Source organism: Ochotona princeps, chromosome 7, assembly GCF_030435755.1.
Source record: "Ochotona princeps isolate mOchPri1 chromosome 7, mOchPri1.hap1, whole genome shotgun sequence".
NCBI lineage: Eukaryota > Metazoa > Chordata > Mammalia > Lagomorpha > Ochotonidae > Ochotona > Ochotona princeps.
In genome coordinates, this window is record NC_080838.1 from 15,353,715 (window position 1) to 15,378,016 (window position 24,302).

At 38.1% G+C, this 24,302-nt stretch overlaps 1 protein-coding gene across 4 annotated transcripts in view; it reads left to right on the plus strand.

Moving 5' to 3' along the window:
* The window catches only part of INPP4B (inositol polyphosphate-4-phosphatase type II B), a 378,253-nt gene that overhangs the window by 279,144 nt on the left and 74,807 nt on the right, over nt 1-24,302 (plus strand). For all 4 annotated transcript variants that reach the window (XM_004588140.2, XM_058666822.1, XM_012927832.3 and 1 more), the window contains exons 16-19: nt 13,359-13,531; nt 14,584-14,707; nt 15,779-15,896; nt 18,385-18,525. In XM_004588140.2, coding sequence (XP_004588197.2) covers nt 13,359-13,531; nt 14,584-14,707; nt 15,779-15,896; nt 18,385-18,525 — 556 coding nt within the window. The remainder of the gene's footprint in view (nt 1-13,358; nt 13,532-14,583; nt 14,708-15,778; nt 15,897-18,384; nt 18,526-24,302) is intronic.

Here is a 24,302-nt window from a genome sequence, read left to right on the forward strand (position 1 = left end):
TTCATATATTTGTTGATTTTTTATGTTTATTATTTGCTGTTTGTTTGGATCCTCTGCTCATTTCCTAAATGGATGTTTTTGTTATTTTTTGTTGAGTTTTCTAGATTCCTGATATATTCTGCACATTAATCATTTGCCTGAAGATTCATTTACATCTGTTTTCAGCACTTATTTTAGTCCTCTTAACATTTAGTCTGACATTATCATGTTTGTCTTGTTTTGATTTTCTTGCTTCTGCTTTTCATATATTAAAAACAAAACCTACCTACCTATATTATTGTATTGGAGTGCTTACCTTAAAAGTGTTTTAAGTTCTTTCATAGTTTTATCTGTTATACTTAGGAATTTGATCCATTATGAGTGATTATTTGTGTGAGGTGAGAGGTAGGAGTTAGTTTAAATTTGTATATTTCTATGCATTTTTGAAAACTACCTGTTTTCCAGTGTATATTTTTAGTGCTTGTTGAATTTGAATTGCCGGTGGGTTCATGAAGTAATTCCAGCCTCTGTATTCTGTTCCATTGTTCTGTGTGTCTGTTTTTATGCAGCACTATGAGATTTTGATTACAGCAGCTTTGCAGCATATCTTGATATCAGACATTGTTGATCCTTAGCTTTGTGATTTTGTTTAGGGTTTTTCGGCTGTTTGGTATTTGTCTGCGTGTGTATGTGCTTCCATATAAATTCTAGGATTGCTTTATAGAATTCTCTGAAGAGTGTTATTGATATTTCTTTTCGGGGAATTGCACTGAATCTTTATATTTCTTTGAATATCATGGATATTTTATATCAGTTTTCCAAATACATGAACATGGACGCCTTCAATTTTTTTTTTTAGCTTTTTGTTCTTTTATTTACTAAGTGTTTTTGTAATTATCCTTGCTGAAATCTTTCACATACTTGGGTAAATTGAGTTCAATTTATTTGATTAACTTTCATAGCTATTGTGGTTGAAATTGCTTTTATAAATTTTTATCTCAGGAAAGCTCATTATTGGCTTCTATAAAGGATGTTTATTTGTGTGCATTTTGCATTTTGAAAATTTATCGAAATTATCAGTTATATTCTTCCAGTGGATTCTTCAGGTTTCTCTGTATATAGAAATATGTCATCTATCAACATATAATTTGACTTCCTTTGTTCCAACTTGTATATCTTTAATCCTGTCACCTAATAGTGCTAACTAAAACTTTTAGTACTATCTCAAATAAGAATGAGAATGTTTATTCTTATGCCATACCTTAGGAGAAATAGATGGAATTTCTTCACACATTATGATATTGATCAAGTTTTTGTCAAATATAACCTTTATTATGTGAAAGTATGTTCCTTTGTAAGCATAATTTTTCCAAGACTTTATTATGAATGGAGGTTCAATTTTGTCCAGGGCTTTCTCTGCCATTAACATAAAGAAAATTACCAACTGAGCTGTCGTATGAGCCCCAGGCCATATGACAATTTAAAGTGTGTTTGCAAGTCAAACATAAAACATTATAAATAAGTCATACCACATGTATGTTTGTCTTTTTACTGTAAAATATTGTAAATATTACTTAAGCATGTAAGAATTTGAGTGAGAAGACATAGATTACACAATTTTTAGCATTTTACCATATTCATTCACATATAATTACTACACAAATTTTGTTTCTTTAAAAAGCAAAGGTAGATATAATAATATAGCATAATTTCAGATTCACGATAAAGATCCTAAAATTAGAAAAATATATTATTAAACAAAGGATACAATTCAGGTAAACTTTTTTAAAAAAGTTTTTAAAAGTTTTTTTTTTAACTTTTTTAAAAAGTAAAATAATATTTTACTCATACTTTTTTTTTTTACTGGGTCCATAGATAGACTTCCACATTAAGAACTGATGAGGAAAATATATGGAATTTGTCCTTCTGTGTCTGACTTATTTAATGTTTTCAATTTCTATTATTTTGTTGCAAGTGTCAGGATTCCTTTCTTTTTATGACTGGACAATATCTCATCATGTATATATACCACGTTTGCATTATCTACTCATCCATTGATGGGTATCTAGGTTTAATTCATAATTTTACTATTGTGTCTAAAGCTGAGATAAACATTAGAGTGCATGCATCTCTCATGTGCTGTTTTTATTTTTTTAACCTTTGAATATGTTTTCAGAAGTAGAATATCTGGATCATTTTGTGGATCTTCTCTAATATTTCTTTCCATTGTATTTGGAAGACCAAAGACATAAACAGAGGCAGATAGAGATTTTCTATTCATTGATTCACTCTTTTTTTTTTTTTAAGATTTATTTTATTTTTATTACAAAGTCAGATATACTGAGAGGAGGAGAGACAGAGAGGAAGTGGAGCTGCCGGGATTAGAACCAGCGGCCACATGGGATCAAGGCGAGGACCTTAGCCACTAGGCCACGCCGCCGAGCCCCCATTGATTCACTCTTACAACAGTAAACAAGGAAGCAGGCCAAATGCAGAAGCCAGGAACTCAGTCCAAGCCTTCCATGTGGCAGACAGGGTCCCAAGTGCTTGAGTTATCTTTTGATGCCTCCCAGGACACATGTTAGCAAAATTTGGATTCGAAGAGGAGAAAGCAAAACTTGAATCTGGCGCTGTAGTACTCAAATGGGCATTAAGACTACAACTAAAGTCTATTGCTGTTTTTATTGTATGGGGATTCTCCATACTCTTTTTATAATGGCCACACTGATTTTGCTCTGTTTTATTTTAAGTGTAATATTCAAAGAACTGCAGCACTTGGGGTAGTGGTTAAGATGCCACTTTGGATGCCCACATCCTGTATCATAGTTCCTATGTTCAAGTCCTGGATCAAGCTGCCCAATAATGGAAATGTGGCGTAATCATGTGCATAATTAGTCCCTTAATTCACTCTCTCTCTATATTATTCTCTCTCCCTCTCTGCCTCTCCAGTAAGTTTGTACATTTTAATAAGATAATGCTAGTATGTGGGCAGATGAAGGATAGCACATATAAATTACTTTATCTTTGTGTTAACATAGATCCTGACATTTATGGGTATTTAGTATTTGTTAAAACCTAATTGAAAGTGTGTATGTGTGTGTGTTATTTTCTTCTTAAAATACTTATGAGGTAATGGATGAAGAACACAGTTGAACAGACTGTGTACTTTAATTTCTAGTTCAGTGGCAAAGCATGGAAACTGCTCCCAAACTCTTAACCTACCTTCATGCTCTCCAGGAGAAAAGTTTCTGCAATCTAGCTCGGTGAAAAAAATATTTTCGTCATTACCATTTTAACAAGATGACAATATGTTAAATTTTATCAGATGCACATTTGTGGCACTTACAATAACCTCATGAAAATTAACCCTATAAGTATAATGTCTGGAAGACTTATTGAGCAATCATATGTGGAAACTAAGAATTTGTTATTTTTTTACTTGAATTGTTACTTTTATTTCTCAAAAGCATGGAAATATTCACACCATAAAGAGAAACTATGGTGCATGGAAGAAAAGGGAGGTGATAGTTCCCATCTGGGAACTGTGAGGCAGATGGTTATCCAGGTAAAACCCCGAGTAATTCAACATTTATGATATGTTTGATTATTTGCCTGCTTACTCAATATTTGCAAATTAAATTTATTTATGTTTTTTATAATTAATTTGTTGCTATCTTTACCTAGTTAATTAGGGCACACAAGGGGTCAAGGGCTACGGGAAAAGGGTAAGACCATGTGCACTGGATATGCTCTCCACTGCTCCATCTGAGCCTCTGTGGAGGCCCAACTCTGACACATGCACTCCATGGTCAGACCATGGAACCTGCAGTTCTCTTCATGGGGTTCTGAGATCAGCACCTCAGTTGGAGGATCCCCAAAGAAACTTTGTCTGAGGTGATCCCAGACCTGATTGTTGGATGTGCATCCCAACGCAGAATCCAACACAATCTGTTGCCCCAGTCAGCCTATGGATTTGCATAGGTGGTTGTGATTGCTGGGTCAGTTCTGTTTCCAGCCCTGTCTTCCACACAAACCAATGTGTGTTGCAGTCCAGCCTGATTCTGCCCAGCACACACTCAACCCTCACACAAACCAGTGGGAGCTGCAGCCTGGTCAGAGCGACCTACAATAACCTCCACCAGGCCCCCTGCCCTCATCCTGTGCTTGCCAGCATGTACGGCAGACTGGTCCAGTCTGTCCCACATCCCATTCAGTTCTCATATAAGTCAATGGGCACTGAAGCCTAGTTCAGTCCAAGCAACCTCAATATCCAGCCCATACACATGCTGGTTGGTGCCATTCTGTCCAGCCACCCTACCCCATACCTCGTTTTCATGCTCTCCAATGGGAGTGATAACCCAAGAGGAGGTTGCCCAGTATTTTCCTTCTGGGTCACTTCCACTCCTGGAACATGCACTCTCCAGGTGGTTCTGCAGTTTTACCTGACAGAATTAACCCCCAGTGCCACCACCTGCCTACTGGTGCTGTGGCAAAGCCCACGCAACCCTTACCCACTCTGATTTATGCTTGCACCAGTAGGAACAGTCAGCCCAGCCTGGCTTTTTCCTGATCTAGCTCACATGAGGCCCACAGGTGTTGTAGTCCTACCCAGTCTGGTCTGCCCCCATCCCAACTCATGCTATCTAGTGGGAGTGGCTGTCCAGCAAGGGAGCCATCCATATTCCCCTATGGGCTTTGCCCACTCCCTCCCTGGTTCCTACATGTTCTGGTTGGTTGCTGTGGCCCATTCTGGCATGGCCCGGCTTGCCTTGGCATTTGCCAGTGGATGCTGTAACCTGGCCTGGCCCATCCCACCCCCAATTCCAGCTGACACTGGTGAGGGTTACAGCCTAGCCCAGCCAAGCAGGCACCCAATTCCATCTGTAATGTATACTGATATGTGTTGGGACCAAACCTGGCTGGAATCATGCTCTGTTCTAGTACTCAGATTCGCCAGCGGGTGAAGTGAACTGCTTCCACCTGGTCTGGCTCCCGACCTATATCAGATGTATGCTGGTGGGTACCTTTCCCTGGCCTGGTCTGGGCTGCTCCCTATCGTGGTTCTTGCGCTCACCTGCAGGGACTGTTTCCTAGCAGGTGTTTCCCAAGCTCCTCCATCAGAAACCTTTCCAAATGCCAGATCTTGTGCATACTGGTAGTTCTATGGGCCAGCCCTACTTAGTCCACCTCCTGTCCTGGCAGGAACAGTGTCCTTTCCTAACTGGCCTTCAACCCATTTCAGTTCTCACTGTTGGTTGTTTCAGCCCAGCTAAGGATCATCCATACCCAGACACAGCTCACACTGGCTCAGTAGTGGCAGAGACCTACCCTAGTTTGTCCTGCATCTATCCTGGTCCTCCAGAGCACCAGATGGTGCTGGAGTCTAGCCCAGCTCCATGCACCCAGTCCCAGTCCACACTTGTACCAAGGGAGACTGCAGCCATATCCAGACCAAAACACAGCCCCCACTCTGGCTCCCACACTCACCAGTGGGAAACCCACCCTAGCCAGGGTATCCTCTCAGCTCCCCAACCAGGCCTGTTCCCAGCCACCGATCTCCCCTCACCTGTCTTGGCCTTTGCCTTAGATGCTGTGGCCTAGCATCCTTGGCTCATGCAAACCAGTAGGTGTAAGACCCTAACTCGGCATAACCTGTGCTCTAGCCTGATTTCTGTTCTTGCTTGTGAGCTAAGGTTTGCTCAGCCCTGCCCGGTCTGCCCCTTTCCATATCCAATCCGCACATTAGCCAACAGTAGGAGCTACTTTTGCCAGCTTGCCCAACCCCCAGGAATTGGGCCATGTGATAATCAGTGAGAGTTGTGACTAATTAGGGGAATTTTCCGAGTACCCCCAGTTGACCCACTCCCAGATCCAGATCTCATGCATGCCAGTGTATGTTAGGTCTGTGCCCAGCATAGTCTGCCCTTCCATTCTGGCCTTGTATGAGCTGGTGAACGTTGCAGCCCAGGCTACCCCACACCCTGTTTTAGGATGCACATTCAGGTGCTGCTGCCTTGACCTGCCCAGACTTTTGTCGGTTCCTTTACCTGTGAGTGATGGCAGGTTCTGTGGTCATATCTAGCTCAGCCCATCACCACCCCAATTATTGAGCTAACTAGCAGGACTAGTATTTCCACAGGGTTTGACTCACACCCCCTTCCCTGAATCCACTGCCCAACATGTTTCTCTCATGTACTGGTTAGTGTCATGGCCCTGCCTAATGCGACCTGTCCATTGATCCAACATCAGTCAGGTACTAGGATCTAACTCTGCTAGATAAGCCCCTAGCTTTAGCTTTTCCGTGGAGTGGTGTGTGGTGGTTAGCATTGTTCGATGATAACAAGTTCTACAAAGGAGTAACAAGTGGACTGGTGTATCATTCTGTCCCATACAGATCATCCAGTCTTAATCCTCAGAAACACTAAGTCCCAATACCCCCGCTTACCTTAAAGGAAAAGTTACCCTGTTGTTGGGAGTCCATCAGGATTGATTCCTCACCCATGTGCACAGTGACCTCAACATGGACATATCTAGGCAGCAATTCCACATCCCCAATACCCCTGAGTTCACTGCAGGGTGGCCAGTAGGCAGAGCCTGGCACCAAATGGCGCATTGGCCAGGGCCCAGCTCACTGGGTGGTCATGGTGTCTGGAACTAGGGCCCCAAGCACAGAATCCCTCCCCACTCGGGTGTGCCCAGCATCTGGTGGTTACTGGAAGTTTTGTCTAACCAAACCGCAAGGTTACACTCCTCTGGAGCTTCCCACCACACAATATTGGTGGTGGGTGGAGCCTAGGCCCACCTTGTTTCCAAGAGATCCCATTCCAGCATAGTCAGCAGGAAGGGAGAAGCCTCTCGATCTAGGCAGGCCTGGGCCCAGCTAACTGTGTGGTGGTGATGGCTGAAACTGGGCCCCAAGCATGGAATCCAGACCGACCTGGGTGCCCCCAGTAGCTGGTGGCTGCTGGAAGTTCTTATAAATTAAATTTATAGAAGTAGTTTCTGTTGCATTTTTAGGGGAAAAAACAAAAAAAAAAACTCTTATGCACTCTATTCCACTGGCCTTAAGTAATACCAGAGAACAATTGCCTCCTTCGTTTATAGGTATGAGAGCAGCCCCTCTTTCCTGGATACCTGAATTCTCACTGGACTCCCATCAACTCAGTGTATTCTGCATTTTTTCCCACAGATTTACATCATGGTTCATATTTAAATTACCTGGGCTATATGGGCAGATATGTTAGGGTCCTCGATGATTTAGGACATAAGCAGCCTATTTTTAAATACGTGTCCTACTATTGAGCCAGACTCCTGAAGTCACTCTATTGAGGGCAAAAGGGCAAAATAAGCTCAGGGAAGGAAAAATATGTGACTCTTTTTGATCTGACATAATCCAAATTCCAAAATGTTGTGCTGCAACAAATATAGGGCTTGTTTGATTAGTAGATTAGTTCCTGGGAACTGTCTTAGCAGTATTTGCTTAAGGCTTTCAACTTTGTGCTTACAAATACAGGAATCCAACTGGGAGGTCAGTTGATGCATTTCCTTTGCTATTTTTTCAGAAGAAGAATGGAAAGTTTTATAATGCTGTGCTCTCAGGCTATCACTGTTTAAACAAACAAGGTCTCCTTGATATGGGAAAAAACTGCCTTGGTCCTTTGCCTACTGTTTGTCATGTGATAAGCAGTGGACTCAATTCTAATATATCTGGAAGCGTGTTACATCAGTCACTTATCTTGGATGATTATTTAGTGGATACTGCCGTGATTGCATTTGAAGATACATGTTTGTTAATTTACATGGGTGCCTGGTAGTCTCAATGCTACTCTGTAGTGGAATATGAAGAAGAAACCACGTTCATGGGTTCCTTAACTTCTGGGATTGCTGTAGTCCTTGCTTCTACTTGTCCTCTCTCAAACCAACTATTTGAGAATGCACCATGCTGCTTAGGTTTTTATTCTGCTCACAAATACTCAGCAGCATCCTGTTTCATTGCGAACCTTCATTGTTCATCCCTACTAAGGGGCTGATCCATGCCTAACTTCCCACTGGTTTTATGCTATCATTTAAGGCTAAGTATATTCTTGTGTTTTATCCCTGTCTTCCCTGAATCATCTCAGTCATTTCTCTTCCCTCTTTCAGTAATTTTCTGTCTCTTGTCAGTTTATGCTATTTACTGAAAGACTTAACATTACCAGCCAGCCTTCCCTCCTCGACACTATAGCCTCCACATTCTCCTTGAATGCAAGATCACCATAAACCAGGACATGCAGACTTCTATGATTTCTGTCTGTACATGTTCCGTAAATGTCAAAGCACTGCATTCAGTTTCACTGAATTTAAACCTTTACACCTCTAATCTTGTTTTGTAACAGTTACCACTTAGCATGCTCTTCTCCCTTACATTGTAGATACCCCTTGAAAGTGCTTACCTCCTTGTCTTTATTTTTAAATTCCCTAACAGGTAGGGGTCAGGATTTATAGATAATAGTGTCACCCTTGGGCCTCAATCTAAGACTTTGTACTTTTTCACTGAAAGAGTACAATTCTCAAGATACAATTTAAAAACAAAGAGGAAAAGGGTGTGGTAAAGTAAGATGCATGTGCAGCTCCTTGCCAACTCCTGGCCCGGAAGAGGTGATTGATTACAGTGACATGATGTGCCAAGAAGGCTTCGGGGAGACGTTCTAAGGGAGAATATGTGACACAGCCAAGCATCAACAAATGCATTTAATTCCATAATAATTAATTTATGTTCTCAAATTATACCTCCAATGGAAAGCTGTGTAAGGTCTATAACTAGGTTGGCCATATGAATTATATTCATACAAAGGAAGTTGGTTCTGAAGTATCTGAAGAGGAGGACCTGTCAATAATTCCTCTCCGTATTACAAGATCCTATTATAAAATTGTACCTGAAAAACAGAAATCTCATTCAGAGTACCATATAGGCAGTTAGATAGCTGTATCTAGGGTGGCACTGGACATAAATTGTCCAAGGCAACAATAATTCTGTGAGCATGGTGTTAATTCCCTCTTCTCTGAACCCTTAGTACTGTACCCATAATCATGTCTGCACTGTCTGGAATATGAGCATAGCACAGAACTGCTTGACTGAGGGTTTTGTCTGCATTCATCTTGTGATATTAGGAATTTGACCAGCTTCCTTAAAGGCCATTCTAATTGGTGGGCTTCACAGTATCTTTTCACCTTAGACAAATTCTAAGAGCTAGGTTCAATTCTTATCTATTTATATAGAAATTTCATGTGTGCATAAACATCTTAGCTTGTTTTCTATGTCTTAAAATTTGCAATAAGGAAAATAACAATGGTTGCTAATTATTTTAAATGAGCAAAGATCAAACACTTGAGAAGAAAATGACTCAGAAATTGGAAAGAAAGCATTATGTTCCGCTACAGCTAGTTGATACCTGGCTGTTTTATTTTCCTCCTGAGTAAAGTAAGAACCATCAAGCTCAGAGTATGCGAACATCCTGTACAGGAAAGGGATGGTATGTGCAGGAGGTGACGGGGGCACTCAGCAGTCATTCTTTGAATCCTTCGGTGAGTTCACTTGAATACATTAAGAGAAGCAAGTCAAGGGCTGCAAAACAGCTCTTGGATGCCTTCCAGCCCTCTTCACAGAGCTCAGGAAAAGCTCAGCTAAGCCACATGCGGTTTATGTTTTCCTGAGGAAAGAATCTGCCTGATGGCCACTGGGTTAAGGAGGCTCCTCAGCAAGTTTTTATACAGACGCTAAAACATTCGCTTCATATTTTCCTTTGTATGGAAAGAAGCCCAAGGGAGGGTGTTGCATTTAAGTGCCAGCTAGACTGGTAAGCCTCTGTGAGAAGTGAAGTTGCCCCCTCAGCTCCCAGCTACACAGAAATGTGTGTGTCTCTGTGTGTGCCTGTATGTGTGTAGCCATGTGCATGCTGGTTGTATTGCAGAGATGAGGGTGAAAGTAGTGTGTGTGTGTGTGTACACACATATGTGCGTGTGTTTGAAAGAAGAGCGAGTAGTACAAGGGTTTTTGTTTTTCTTTTCCCACAAACATTTTTTAAAGTAAAAACTAAAGCATTTGCTGTTCATTTGTGATAATGATTTGGAGTGTTCAGTGAAGCAAAAAGTCCTTTTTGAACAGACTTTGCTTTGTCACACCCCCATTGTGTTTCTCTCACCCCTAAGATTTACACTGAGTGAATGTTAACAGAGTAGAAACCTGTAGTCAGTGCGATTTGCATTGTGCTATTTCGATTTGCATTGACTTGCCGGGAATAAATTGTTCCTTTCCTCGAGAATATGTATGTCTAGATTTCTCACTTATGTTCCTCCATAGGAATCATGCTACTTTTAAGAAATTTTACCTTCATCACCAAATTGGAATTTTCACTTTCATAATTAATGTTTTGCTACATTAGCATTTTCTTTACATCTTAGCTGTGGAAGTTATCTATAATTACATTAGAATATTGTTAACATATGAATCATAGCACTCCTTCGAGGTTTAGCATAAATCTCTTTTTCTAGATTTCTGCTTCTGTTTTGGTAGGGATATACACGGTACTGTTCCTTTGGTTATCTGGTTAATGTGTCTGGAAGAATTCATGGGCTAAATGATTGCGGTTTTCTATTTTAAATATTTTTAAGGGAAGCTAAAAGTTATATTTAACTTGATTTTTTTTTCACGTAAGATCATTATGGGAAAAATGATTCTGTAGCCTAAATTTCTTTTTTCTGATAGAAAAGAGCATATAACGCCCATGAACAAGCTATTAATCACTTTTCACAGGCTTGTGTCTTGGTATGTGTTTAAACAATTTATGCAGAATGTTTGCAAACTATGCAAATATGTAAGATGAAAATTAGCTGCATGGTTATAAAGCCAATTCTACCACAGCCTGATAAACCAGCGCCACCTGCTGCACGCAAGGTTTATTTATGTATGGGTATTCAAGAAGAATCCGAGGATATCTGTGTCTGGGTCAATTTACTGAACATGTTTTCTAGTTTTTACACATTTGTGTGTGTGTATATGTTGCCATACTCATTTAGATTGACAGCAATGCTTACCTAAGTATGAGAGAGAAAAAGATGTAAGATGTGCAAAAAATTAGAAAAAAAAAAGAAATGTAAACTGTTGCTTCAGGCTTTCTGTGATGTGTCTTTTATTCTCCAAATAAGTATAGTGTAGTATGTTGTCTTTTTAAAAATATTTATTTATTTTTATTACAAAGTCAGATATACAGAGAGGAGGAGAGACAGAGAGAAATATCTTCCTTCTGATGGTTTACCCCCTCCAAGTGGCTGCAACGGCTGGAGCTGCGCCGATCCAAAGCCAGGAGCTCTTCCGGGTCTCCTACGTGGGTGCAGGGTCCCAAGGCTCTGAGCTGTCCTCAACTACTTTCCCAGACCACAAGCAGGGAGCTGGATGGGAAGCAGGGCTGCTGGGATTAGAACCCGCACCCATATGGTATCCCAGTGCACTCAAGGCGAGGACTTTAACCACTATGCTATCACGCCGAGCCCTATATTGTCTTTTACATGTTCTGCTGGCCATTTTAAATATTTCATTCTAGGGTGCCTGTAATTGAATTTTTATCAAATAATTATATATTTTGAAGCATCCACTGGATTGTCCTTCCTCCTCTTTTTTTTTTATTCCTGTATCACTTTTATCTGTAGTATAAAAAATGGCTCCTAACATCACAAAGGTATTTACATAACAACTAATAAAACAGTATGCTTTTATTAGATTGGGACCATTAATTATTATTTCAACTGTTTGGGTTAATTTTATCTAGTTGTTACATTAATATACAAATAAATGACAGTAGATCTACTGAAAGAATTATTTTTTATCATTCCCTGTAAATTTTTCAAGGTCTTAACTGGATATGACAATTCATATCACTCATGATGCTGCTTAGAGTATCATTCAGATCTGGCTTCCCAATTATCTTGCAGCACATACTCATATTAAATTATATTTGTCATACTGATGCTTATTTATCTATTAGTGGAATGTCATATATTCTAAAATTAATAGTATGTGACATTTATCAAGACTTTGAACTCAAACTGAAACAGAGTGCAATTTGTTTCTATATCATAAACCAAGTTCATACTTATAGAATTGATGTATATTTGAAACCTAGGCAAATAGCAGAGGTGGTTTCAGTTTTTCATTCTAACTTGAGATTTGAAAACCAAAATACTGTCAAACTGCACTTTTCTAATGCTTCTTTGTATCTTTAATTTTTACTTATTTTATTCTAATTTTGCATATTGATTTCAAACTATAACAGAGTGTTTTCTATCTTCCTGTCATTATATTAAGTTCTATAGATTCCTTCTGTGATTAAAAAAATAAATCCCTTGCCTTTAGTGAGACTGCATTCTCATGAAAAGCAATGTGAGTGCAATTCTAAAAGAAAAAGGGCATGAAACTTTGGGTATCAAAGAAAATGAACTGAAGATCGAAAGGAACTGAAGTTCAGTAGTGAAGTGAAGTACCAAAGAAAGTCAAACTTCAGGGGTTGGGACAAATCAAGGAAGACTTCCTGCAGCAAAGAAATTCTGAGCTGAAGTTGCAGAAAAGATACTGTTTTTGAAGAGGATAGCTAAAAGAAGAACATTTTAGGAGAGAACATAGGACCTTGCAAAAATATTGACATGATCAGGGAATCCAAAGTTGTCCAGCTCACCTGAGAATCAGTACTGAAACTGAAGTTCTAAGACAACTAACTAGTTGTTAAGATCATTCATAAGGCTTGTGTATATGAGTTTGAAGTATACTCTGGATATGTCGATGTTTGAAAATGTTGTAAGTGAACAAGTGACTGTGAGTGGGAGAATGGAGTCACCCTGATCAGAAGCATCATTCTAGCACACTGTTGAGGAGAACCTGAGTAGAGAATGACTGGAGAGAGGGAGACTGCTTATGGGGAACAAACCATGGGGCTGAGAGAAAGGAAGATGAAGTTGAATGTCTTGTGGATTATCAATTCATTTGAGAAAATTGCTTAATAATCAAGATACCATGAAAACTCTAAGAGCATAGTGGTGTGGCACACACTGAAACACACAGCAGCACAGGTGCAGTTGTAGGTGAGGAATAAGCAGAGAGAAGAGCAAGTTTACTCTGAGGATGTTGAATTCATCCATGTGGAGAATACACCTAGGAGTGGCTGGCTGTGTACATATGTGATTCAGGGCAAGAGGAGTGAGGCAAGAGATTACAGTTAGAGACACTGGAATATAATTGGTACTGATCCTTAATAGTATGTATAATTTCACTGAAGAAAAAAAGTGTAAGGTGTTCTGTATTCTAAGACATTTTTATTTACCTATTGCATTCTTCTTGCACTCTCCATCAGAGGACTGGTATGAGCAGTTGTACCCCCTCATCCTCACTCTGAAAGACTGCATGGGAGAAGTAGTGAACCGAGCCAAGCAGTCCCTCACGTTTGTGCTTCTCCAGGAACTGGCATACAGCTTGCCACAGTGTTTGATGCTCACACTGAGAAGAGACATCGTCTTCAGCCAAGCAGTAGGTGCCTGCTGTTGTTTCTGCAGGGCAATGTGGGATTGTTACTCATCCATCCTTGCTGCTGATGGACTTTTCCTTTCTGCCATTTTATTTTAAAGATCTGATACCCAAGGTCCCCTCATGTATATGCATGAGCTGAATATCACATGGGGATAGTTTATAAGAGCTTAAGTATGTGTCTCTAAACTGGGGTTCGTGAAATGTCTTAGAAATGAAGAAAACCCATTCTTGTATTATGGTATAGGTAATGCCATAAAAGATGGAAACTACCTTGCAATGTGAGTGACCAGCTCAGACTTGGCAAAATAAATCATTTTATTTATACAACTTCCTTCTAATATAATCTCTTATTTTGCTTATAAAGCTTAAGGCATAAGACTTGATGAGAGGCTTGGCAGAACCACCTTGCCTTCCTATCCCCAACACTATTCGTAACACCTCTGCCATCCTGCGTTACAGAGGCACAATGCTGCCTGCCTTCACTCTTGTCTTCACCCTTGTGGGTGAGTTTTATAGATGAAACATATGGATGGAAAGAAACAGTGGGGTTCCTCCTAAGCATTCCAGGAAATGAGGATATTTTCACCAACTCTCATGCCATGCCTAATCCACAGGCAATCTAATGACAAATGTTCCCACACAGGATCTAGACTTGGTTTCTGCCTGCTATATATTTCTCTATTGTATCCTTTGAATGGCTGTGAAGTGAGTACTACTGTATCTACTCATGCAAAGAACATTTGAAATTATTAAATACTCACATAGTTAACAATTTCACTGTTAATATGGTGGATAGCAGATGGACATACGCATCTCTCTGGTTCCAAAATCCACTTCGCGTCCCATTCTGCAATGTTACCTGCACAAGATTTCATTTAGTACCTTGCTAGAGCAAATGATGTCAACTTGTTTTAGTATGCCTATGTGAATAATTACAGTTTGCCATACAGATTGGCATTTGTAAATTCAATTCATGATGCCTCTAAAGTCTTAAAATATTTAAAAACTCTGATTCTCCTGATACCAGTAAATTTCTTCAAATTTTATTTTAGCTGGCTGGATTGGTTTGTGGTTTTATCATCAAATTGCATTCAAGTTTAAATGACCCTGGATTCCTGCAGCAGCTTTATACCGTGGGGTTGATAGTACAATATGAAGGATTGCTAAGTACATACAGTAAGTATGTTGTAGCAGATGTTAAATTTATATTCTCATTACTAAAAATGTTAACATGTAGTATTTTAAGATGTGAGTTAAAACTATGAACCAAGTAAGAGCAAAACTATTGTCACACCATACATCGCAGAAATAAAATAACTTACTTTTCTCATTTATTCACCTTGTAACTTACTTTTGCTTCTCATTATGTTTGAAAATAGAATTATGGATTATTTTAGAGTGGACACCTGAGGAGCTATCTGTCTTTTGTTTAATATAAAAGGCTCTCTTCCAACATAGTTTCAATGACTTGATTTAAAAAAATCTTAACAATCAAATGTGTAGAATTGTGCTGTTCAATACAGTAGTAGCCTCATGTGGCTTCTTAGCAGTTGAAATGCATCTTGTCCAAATCAATATATGTGAGACATGCACTCTGGACTTCAAAAGACTAATAAAAAGAATCTCATATTAATAATTAATAGTTTTATATTGATTTATAGTTGTGACATTTTGGATATCTTGGATTGGATAAACTATATTACTAGCATTAATTTTATCTATTAGGTTTTATTTTAAAAATGTGACTATTAAGACATCTAAAATACATTTGTGGTTCACATTACATGTTATTGGACATTGCTGGGGTAGAATCTTAATTATCACCTTTTCAGATTTTGTCAGTGTATAGAAATATAAAATGAGCCCGAGCCAGGGCAGGCAGTCTACAGGCAGCCGTCTCCATTATCTGTGTGAATCAAACAGCAATCTTGCCCATGAAAGAAATCTGCACTACACTTTGTTTCCTAATGGAGTTCAAACCTCACTCCAGCCCTCTGGCCAATGATTTTTTTTTTTTTTTTTTAGTTTATCAAAGTGTACACATTGACTTGTGAAGTCCTTTTAGATGGTTCTTATTTCACTGATGAAAACCTTCCATCTCGGAAGAATGGCATTTAGAATGGATTCACTGCATTCAGAATCTCATTCACTAAAAGGCTAGGCCAAACCCCAGCAGAGAGGTATAGTAGCCCATGACATTTTGTTCAGATAGTATGTTTGTAGCTCAGTGTCTTTTCTCTCATTTAGGTGATGAAATTGGAATGCTAGAGGACATGGCTGTTGGCATTTCAGATTTAAAGAAAGTAGCATTTAAAATCACTGAAGCCAAATCCAATGATGTCTTGCCAGTCATAACAGGAAGACGGTAAGTGATACCCCATATCCTGAAGACTCAACTTTTTAATGTATTTTGCATGAACTCCTCACAAAAGAGTCAAAGGGAATTTAGACACAGTTTGGGAAAAGGTCTTTTGATTTTTTTTTTCCTATTAAATAGATGCAGGTGACATGACCAGGGGAAGTCTTTTAAAAAGGTTCCTAGATGTTTTTTCTGAGCATTAATACATTGTAATGAACTCAGTATGGTAATGTTCTCCCATGATAAAGAGAAATTCAAAACAATAGCAAGCATGAAAAGAACAGATTCTTTTTATTAATTTGTGATCTAAAGCTCCCAATGTTTTTACATTTGCGGGAATCGTTCAGTTAATAGCATCATGCTTTTTGAAATGACTTTAAATTAAATTCAGTAAAAGCAGAGACATTTTAGAAAAGATATATTCCTGTGTCAGGGGCATTTACTACCATTTTTCTTAATTATTTTTTGACAATTCATTCAGACTGTGAGATTTCCGAGAAAGGTTTTAAATAAATAGCTTTGAAGGTCAGTGTGTGATAAGCAAAATATCAAAAATAAGAATGATTGTATGTGGCATAGGCCTGTAATAGAGGAGTGTTAGTCTCTGATAAGTTGATTCCATCAGAAGTTCTCCAAGTTTCAGCCATTCTGGTGTTAGCACTTTTAAAAATTTCCAGATGTTATTAAGAGTTGGAGAGAGAAGCAGTGTGTAGAACTTCTACCTTTGTCTCTCTTCCTCTGTATAACTATGTCTTTCAAATTTAAAAAATAAGCAAGCAAGCAAACAAATAAGTAATAAATAAGTTATTACATTTTTGAAAAGGCTGGGATCAGAAGTGGAGCCAGGACACACACCCAGGTACTCTGCTATGTGGAACAAGTATCCCAGGAGGAGTCTTAAAGCACAGTACCAAATGCTCATTCCCGAATCATGAACTTGCAAGCTTTGGTAGGTGAGGAGGATCAGATGAGCTCATCCAAGTGTCAGCGAAGAACCCTATGACTTATTGGATGCCAATGTCTTTAAAAATAGTGACCTGCCTTTTGCCATGTCATGCCATGAACTTTGCCAATACCGAGGCAATTACTGAATACAGGCCCTTCTTTTTAATCAGAACATTGAGCCAACTTACCTTCTCTTAACAAATTGAAGCAAAAACATAATTAAAATTAAATATAGCCATAGATGACAAAGTGTCTATTTTCATATTAAAGGCTCATATTGTATAGTTCATAAAAAACTTACCTATCAATATGAAAACTAAATCCTAATTTAAAATGTGTTAAATATTTGAACTGAAAAGATATAAGTATGATTTATAAACGCCTAAAAACAAAAATGGTGCATCCTTGTTGAAGATTTTGGCAGCCTCATAAATCAAGTTTCAATTGTCGTATGACTATTAGAATAATTAACCATGTTTGCACAAAATTCTATAGCTGAATCTTAATGGAAGCACCATTAATAATAGCCAAAAAATATGTGGTAACTCAGGGACTTATCAACTAACACATGCATGAACATGATGTTATGTTTCTAGAAATAGAAGGCTGGTTTTTTGCACCAGAGAGAAACAAAATGCTAATAGTGTTATCCAACATGGTTCTTTACATAGGAGAACCAATAGATTCAATCAAGAGGCTATTGGTTCCAATAGATACAAGCTTAATCAACATAAATTGATGAAACTAGTGTACACAAATAACTCCATGGCTGAGAAAGAAATTGTAATTACAATCCCCTATAAAATCTCAAATACTCAAATACTATGGAATTAACATAACTAAAGTTATGTAAGACCTCTATAATGAAAATTACAAAACGTTAAAAAAGCAATAGAACAACACATTAAACGACAGAGGAATTGCCATGTTCCTGGATCGGCAGGATCAACATCATCCAAATGGCCATATTACCAAAAGTAATGTACAGATTCAATGTGATCCCAATCGAAATCCCAGCAACATTTTTCTCAGAAACAGGAAAGATGATACAAAAGTTATCTGGAAACACAAGAGACCATGAATAACCAAAGATATACCGAAGAATAAAAATCAAGCTTGAGGAATTACAATTCTAGACCTAATGACATAGTACAGTGCAGGGGTCATCGAAACAGTCTGGTCCTGGTACAGAAACAGAGCAGAAGATCAGTGGAACAATAGAAACCCCAGGAGGGAACCTATATATGTGCAGCTAACTAATCTTTGATAAGAGAACTGAAAATAATCCGGGGGCAAAAGTCTGGTCTCATAGTAACTAAAAGAAATTAAACATATAAGCAAATTCTTCTAATTCCTTATGCCAAGTAATTTAATAAAGAAATGAGTGAGTGATTTTTGAATAAATAAACAACAGAACATAAGCACATAGCAGGCAAAAACCAAATCAGTGCTGTGTTCTCACTCTATTTCTTATAGCAGTGATTTAAGGAAAATGCATAATGCAAATTAGTACGTAATTCTTCCCTCCTCTGTCCTTCACCTCCGTCAGTGAACATTATGTGGTGGAGGTCAAGCTTCCAGCCTCGATGTTTGACTTGCTGCCTCTACAGATCAAGGAAGGACAGCTGCTTCGTGTGCATCCAGTTCTTTTCAATGTTGGAATCAATGAACAGCAAACTCTTGCTGAGAGGTAAGCTTCAAGTACAAAATTGTATTTGGTTTTTATTTATTTTTCCTTCTTTTAGTGAATGCTGAGCAAACCCGTGATTCCGGAACACAGAACTTGGAGATGAGAACAACATTTTCTAATTTATCAGTACAAAGTTGTTTGGTACAGAGTAAAATATTTATATTGCGGGAATCATGTCTCAAGTGTAAATATTGCAAAAATATTGAGAAAAACATTGAAACTAATACTAACTCACATAGAAGCTTTAGATTTCTATGTTCATATTTATCAATGTGAACAGATTTAATTTTGAAAAATTCATGGATTTATAGTACACCTAATCTTTTTATAATATTTATTTGTGATTAATGTTACTGTGTCTTTTTGTAATAATTTTCTTTGTGAAACTACAAATGATTGTACATGATTCCAATGGTTGATTGAAAAACTACCATTTTTGAGAAAAGAAATTTTATATTTTACATAGTTTATGAGTAACAATAAGTGTTGTGAAAATTTAAAGTTCACAGAACACAACTGTGGAGTATTTCAGCAAAGATGTTATCCATTGTTACAAGGTCTGACTCAAAATGTTTCCACACAGGTGGAATTTTAGACTTTCTTTGCTTTATATTTAAGATATTTTCTTGTGTATAACAAACTCTGTATCTCTCCTTCCTTCCTAAATAACCATTGAAATTTAGCTAAGTTTATTTTCTGCATGACTTGTTAAATACATTGTAAGCTTTTGCAAAAATAAAAGGATTGTAAGCATTAGAGCCCTCTTGAATACCAGTGATGTTCAAGAAGCCTGCTGCCATCTGTTTTTTGGAAATTGTTTATCCTCCTCTACATCTTATCAAAAGATATTTCTTAGGCATCACTGATTTACATAATTTTAATTTGTCAGTAACAAAGTAGATAGCAAAGGTTTATATTCTATGCTAATTTCAAAGTATATGGAAGCTTTTTTAATCTCTGTATGGTACATACAAATCAGAACATAGTTTTGTTCATTTTATTTTATAAGAAGCTTTCAGTGGCAATTAAATGTTTGAAAATCAGTATTCAAGATTCCTCTATATTCTAGTTATATATAAATGTGTGTGTATCTAAAACCCCGAATTTACTGTAAGATATGCATGCACTCATACACACACATATATGTATGTATATGACTGATTTTAGAGCAAATTTAGTGTTTTAGATGACTAATATTACTGAAAGTTATACAATCTGGGAAAATAATCAGTACTCTAAATTGGATATTTTACTATGTTAGAATGTAGAGATGTTTGATTTTGAATTAGTGAGTTAAGGTTTGTGGGTGTGATCTTGAGAAATAAATGAGACTCATGCATTTAAAGACTTTTCAAGGATTGGATAGCACTGTCTTTTCAAGGTTTTTGCAATGAATTAGTTTGTATTATTCATGATATTGTAACTGCTTAAGTTTACAGTCACTTGGTTAAGAGATGTCTCTCCTCACCATTCAACCAATTTTATGTGTTAAAAAATAATTTTTTGAGAAACAAGATGGTGGAATAGGGTAGGGACATGTTTAAGTAGACAGAGAATCATTACCCAAAATGAAATAGAGAGACCTCAATCCCAGCAAACAGGAGAGGACAGGTTGATGGCAGAGGGGTGTTTGGAAACTTGTGGACATGGGGAAACAGCAGAGACAGCAGAGCAGTGTTGCAGGAACCAGATAACCCAGTGGTGGTCAGTGATCAGAACTCTACCAGTGGCCAGGTAGGAAGAGGAGTTCACCAGGAGCTCAGGAGGTATACAGAGGCATAGAACTGACCATTCTACTGATTTACTTGATTGGAATATGCGCAGAAGCAGAGTGGCAGAGCCCAAGCAGGTGGGTGCAGGAACAGGGTGGATTTCATGGCTCAGATGCCCACAAGTGCCATATCATGTGGCATTTTGTGTACTGAAGGAAAGAAAAGGCTATGGGGATGAAAGGACAACAGTGAGCTGCACAGGTACTAAGCCAGGAGCGAGCTCAGTTCTGGCTCAATGCATTGAACTGGTCCCAGAAGATAAACAGTACCAACTTGGCAGCCTATAGGATATGCCATCCAAGATAGACCCACGTAGCCCATACACCTAATGACCAGCAGGCCCAGATGCCCACCAGTGCCACATCAGGTGTCATTCTGTTTACTGAGGAAAAGGCAACGGAGAGTGGGGAGGAGGAGAGAGGTGCTGAAGGAACAACAATGAGCTTCACACGTGCAAAGAAACTAGGAGAGAATTCACTTCTGGGTCAACACATCACACTGGCCCGAAAAGGAAAACACTACTGACTTGGCACCCTACATTTCTGACAGTGCTGTATTAGGCACCGTTTTGTGTACTGAGAAAAAGGCTGTGGGGCTAAAGGAACAGTAGTGAATTGCACACATGCTGAATTTGGAGAGAACTCACTTCTGGGTGAATGCATTTCACTGGTCTCACAGGGAAAATGGTACTGACTTGGCATATTGTGGGTTCCACCCAAAATAGGTCCAGATGGCCTGTAGAAGGTTCCAGATAGACCAGTACCATAGACAAAACAGTGGTTTATCACAGCTGGTGTTTCTTTAAGCCCTGGTACTGCTCAAACCAGGAGTATCAGAATGGCTGTATAAGCAGTAGTGCAGCTATAGAACAAGGTCACAGGGCTTTGAAAGTGATGAGCCAGGAACTATGAAGACCGTGATAGAAGCCTAGTACAAAAGCCCAGGACTGAAACTCACCGGAGGGAGTGGCACAAGTGACTTTAAATGAAGAACAAGGTCAGTAAACATAATCAGTCAAATCAACCTGTGGAACAGTAGGCAACACAGCTTACAAACTGGCCCTAAGGAGAGGAATTTGTTAACCAGAAGTACAAGGACCAAGAGCAAGAGACAGAGACACAATGACTATCACTGATGACTTCTCTGCAAAGGAGTAAAAGCCTTTGTGATACTCAGAGTTAACTGAAGAAAACATGAAGGAAATGGGGGTAAAGAATTATAAAAACTTGTAATGAAGGTTCTTAACAATGAGAAGCACATTCAGGAATCCAAGAAATTTAAGGGATATGTCATATGGGAAATAGCAGCAATGACTCAAGTGATAGCTAGTATATTAGAAATTCAGAACAAAATGGAGAAAATTCAGTGGCATTCCTCAATAACAGAATAATAATAGAATGACAGTGGAGCAGAGGAAAGATTCTCAGAATTAGAAGAGATTTCCATCAGAAATGGGGGAAACATAAAACAGCTGGAAGAGGAACTTGGTCAAGCTAAGAAAAATATTCAAGAATTAAGGGACATGATTAAAAGGCCAAATATGATTTATGGGAGTTCCAGAAGGCACAGAAGGAGGAGCTGTTTTAAAAATATGTCAATGAAATAATAATGGAAGATGTCGCTAATTTGAGAAAGAATTGGAAAACAAAGTACAGGAGAGGCACAAAGCTCCCAATAGTATTTACCAAAAGTGATATTTGCCATGACACATGATAAGCTATCTTCAGTTGAACACAAGAAAAAGATCCTTAAATATCCACATGAGAAAAAAAAATCAATAAACATATAGAGGAGCCCAAATTAGACTCAGTGCTGTCCCTCACAAGAAGCTACAGGCCAGAAGTGAATGGAATGACATATCCTAATTATAAAAGGAAAAAATGGTCAGCCCAGAATAACTTATCCAGCAAAGCTTTCCCTTGTCTTTGAAAGTCAAATAAAATTCTTCCACAGTAAAAAAAAAAAAAAAAAAAAAAAAAGCTCAAAGAATTCACCTCTTCCAGACCTGCTCTACAAATGATTCTTCAAAATATGCTATTGGCAGAGAAATAAAATAGCATCTACCAAAACCAAAGGCAAACATGGAGAACATCTCAATAAAACAACATTAGAACAGTAAATCAAACAATAAACAGCCCATTGCTAAAATGACAGGACCAAATTACTACCTGTCAATATTAATCTTAAATGTAAAAGGCTTAAACTCATCAAGCTAATATCATAGATTAGCAAACCATATAAAAAGGCAAAGCCCATCTATCTGTTGCCTACATGAGACACATCTCACCAACAAAGATGTGGAAGCTGAAAGTGAAGGGTTGGAAAAAGAAATCCCATGGAAAGAAACAATGAGCGGGTGTAGTCATTCTTGTATCAGACAATGTAGACTGATGCGAAAACTATTAAAGGTGATAAGAAGGATCAAAGGATCCATTCTGCAAGAAGAGTTCACCTCACTAGTTTCTTAGGATGTTTTCTTTTTCATTTCTAATTTTATTTGGTTTTTCTCTTTTGCTTTTTTTCACAATTCTGGCTCAAAATTTGTTTTGATCATTTTTTAAAAATTGCTCTTTCTTTTCATAATATGAAAAGCTTTTCAGTTTCAATTCATTTATATTAACTATTATTTTTATTATTGCTTCCTGTTCATTTTTCCTTTTATAATGTCCTTGAGATGAGTTATTAGATTATTTATTTGAGATATTTATATTTTTGTAAGCATGTGAAGGTATAGATGTCACTTTCAATATTGTTTTTGCTTCATCTCAGAGATTTAAATATTTGTATTTTAATTTTTTCCAAAATGTTTTATCTTGTTTCTTCAGTGACATATAGGTCATGCAGTAGCAATGTTTTTTCTCAAAAAGGATTCGGATTTTCATTTCTTCAATAACACATTGGTCATTCAGTATCATGTTTTTTTAAGTTCTTGTCATAAATTTTCTGTTTTTCTTCCTGTTGTTGATTTTGTCTTATGGATTTTCAGTTAAGGGAAGGTATAGTAATTCCATAATAGGAACTATCATATCCAGATGTGAGAATGCAATGCAGTATGCATCTCTACTTCCAAATCAAATGTGGACTCCCAATGATACTGTTCAATATGTCTTCACAATTGGATGCTGGACTCTGTGCCATTCTCCATATCTAAATGTCATGATACACTTAAGTAGCAGCATGATGAACTTATGACTGATTATGAAGTACTGTAATATTATAATAATATAGGGGAAATCAATGATGGAGGAAGGAATTTGGGGAGATTGGAGGGGAAATGCCAGAGCTTGCTGAACTGTATCACTTAATTAGTTAGTTAGTTAATAAAATGATGTTTACAAATATGTGTAACCTACATGAGGCACAGAGAACTTCCAGGGGAAAACAGCAATGTAGAGAAAAACATTGAAAAAAGCAGGAAGGCTGAATTTGGATATCACTAAAATATCTATCAACTCTAGATGAGCAAATCTCTTCTCTGATCTCTGAGCTTCATTTCTTTAATTTTGAACTTTGAACTTTACCAGGCTACACATGTCTATCATATGTGCCATATTTTCAAGTTCTAATATTTTATGCATCTACACCAAATAAAACATGTGTTATGGATAACCATTCTTAAATAAGGAAATAGTAAGCTCAACAATAAAATGCTATAGACTTAAAAAATATAATATAGGTAGCTTGAAGGAAACATTTTCAGGGACTAGCCTTGTGGCACAGCAAGTTAAACCTCTGCCTATGACACTGGTATCCCGTATGTACACCTTTTCAAGCCAACCGTTTCACTGCCAGTTCAACCCCTGGTAATGTGACTGGGAAAGCAACAGAAGATGGCTCAAATGTTTGGGCCCCTGCCACCCATGTGGGAGATCTGGTAGCTCCAGTCTCATGGCTTTGGCCTGGCCCGGTCCCAACCGTTGCTGCTGCTTGTGGAGTAAACCAGGCCATGGAAGATCTGTCTCTCTCTACTTCACTCTCATTCTCACTCTCTTTCAAGTGAATACA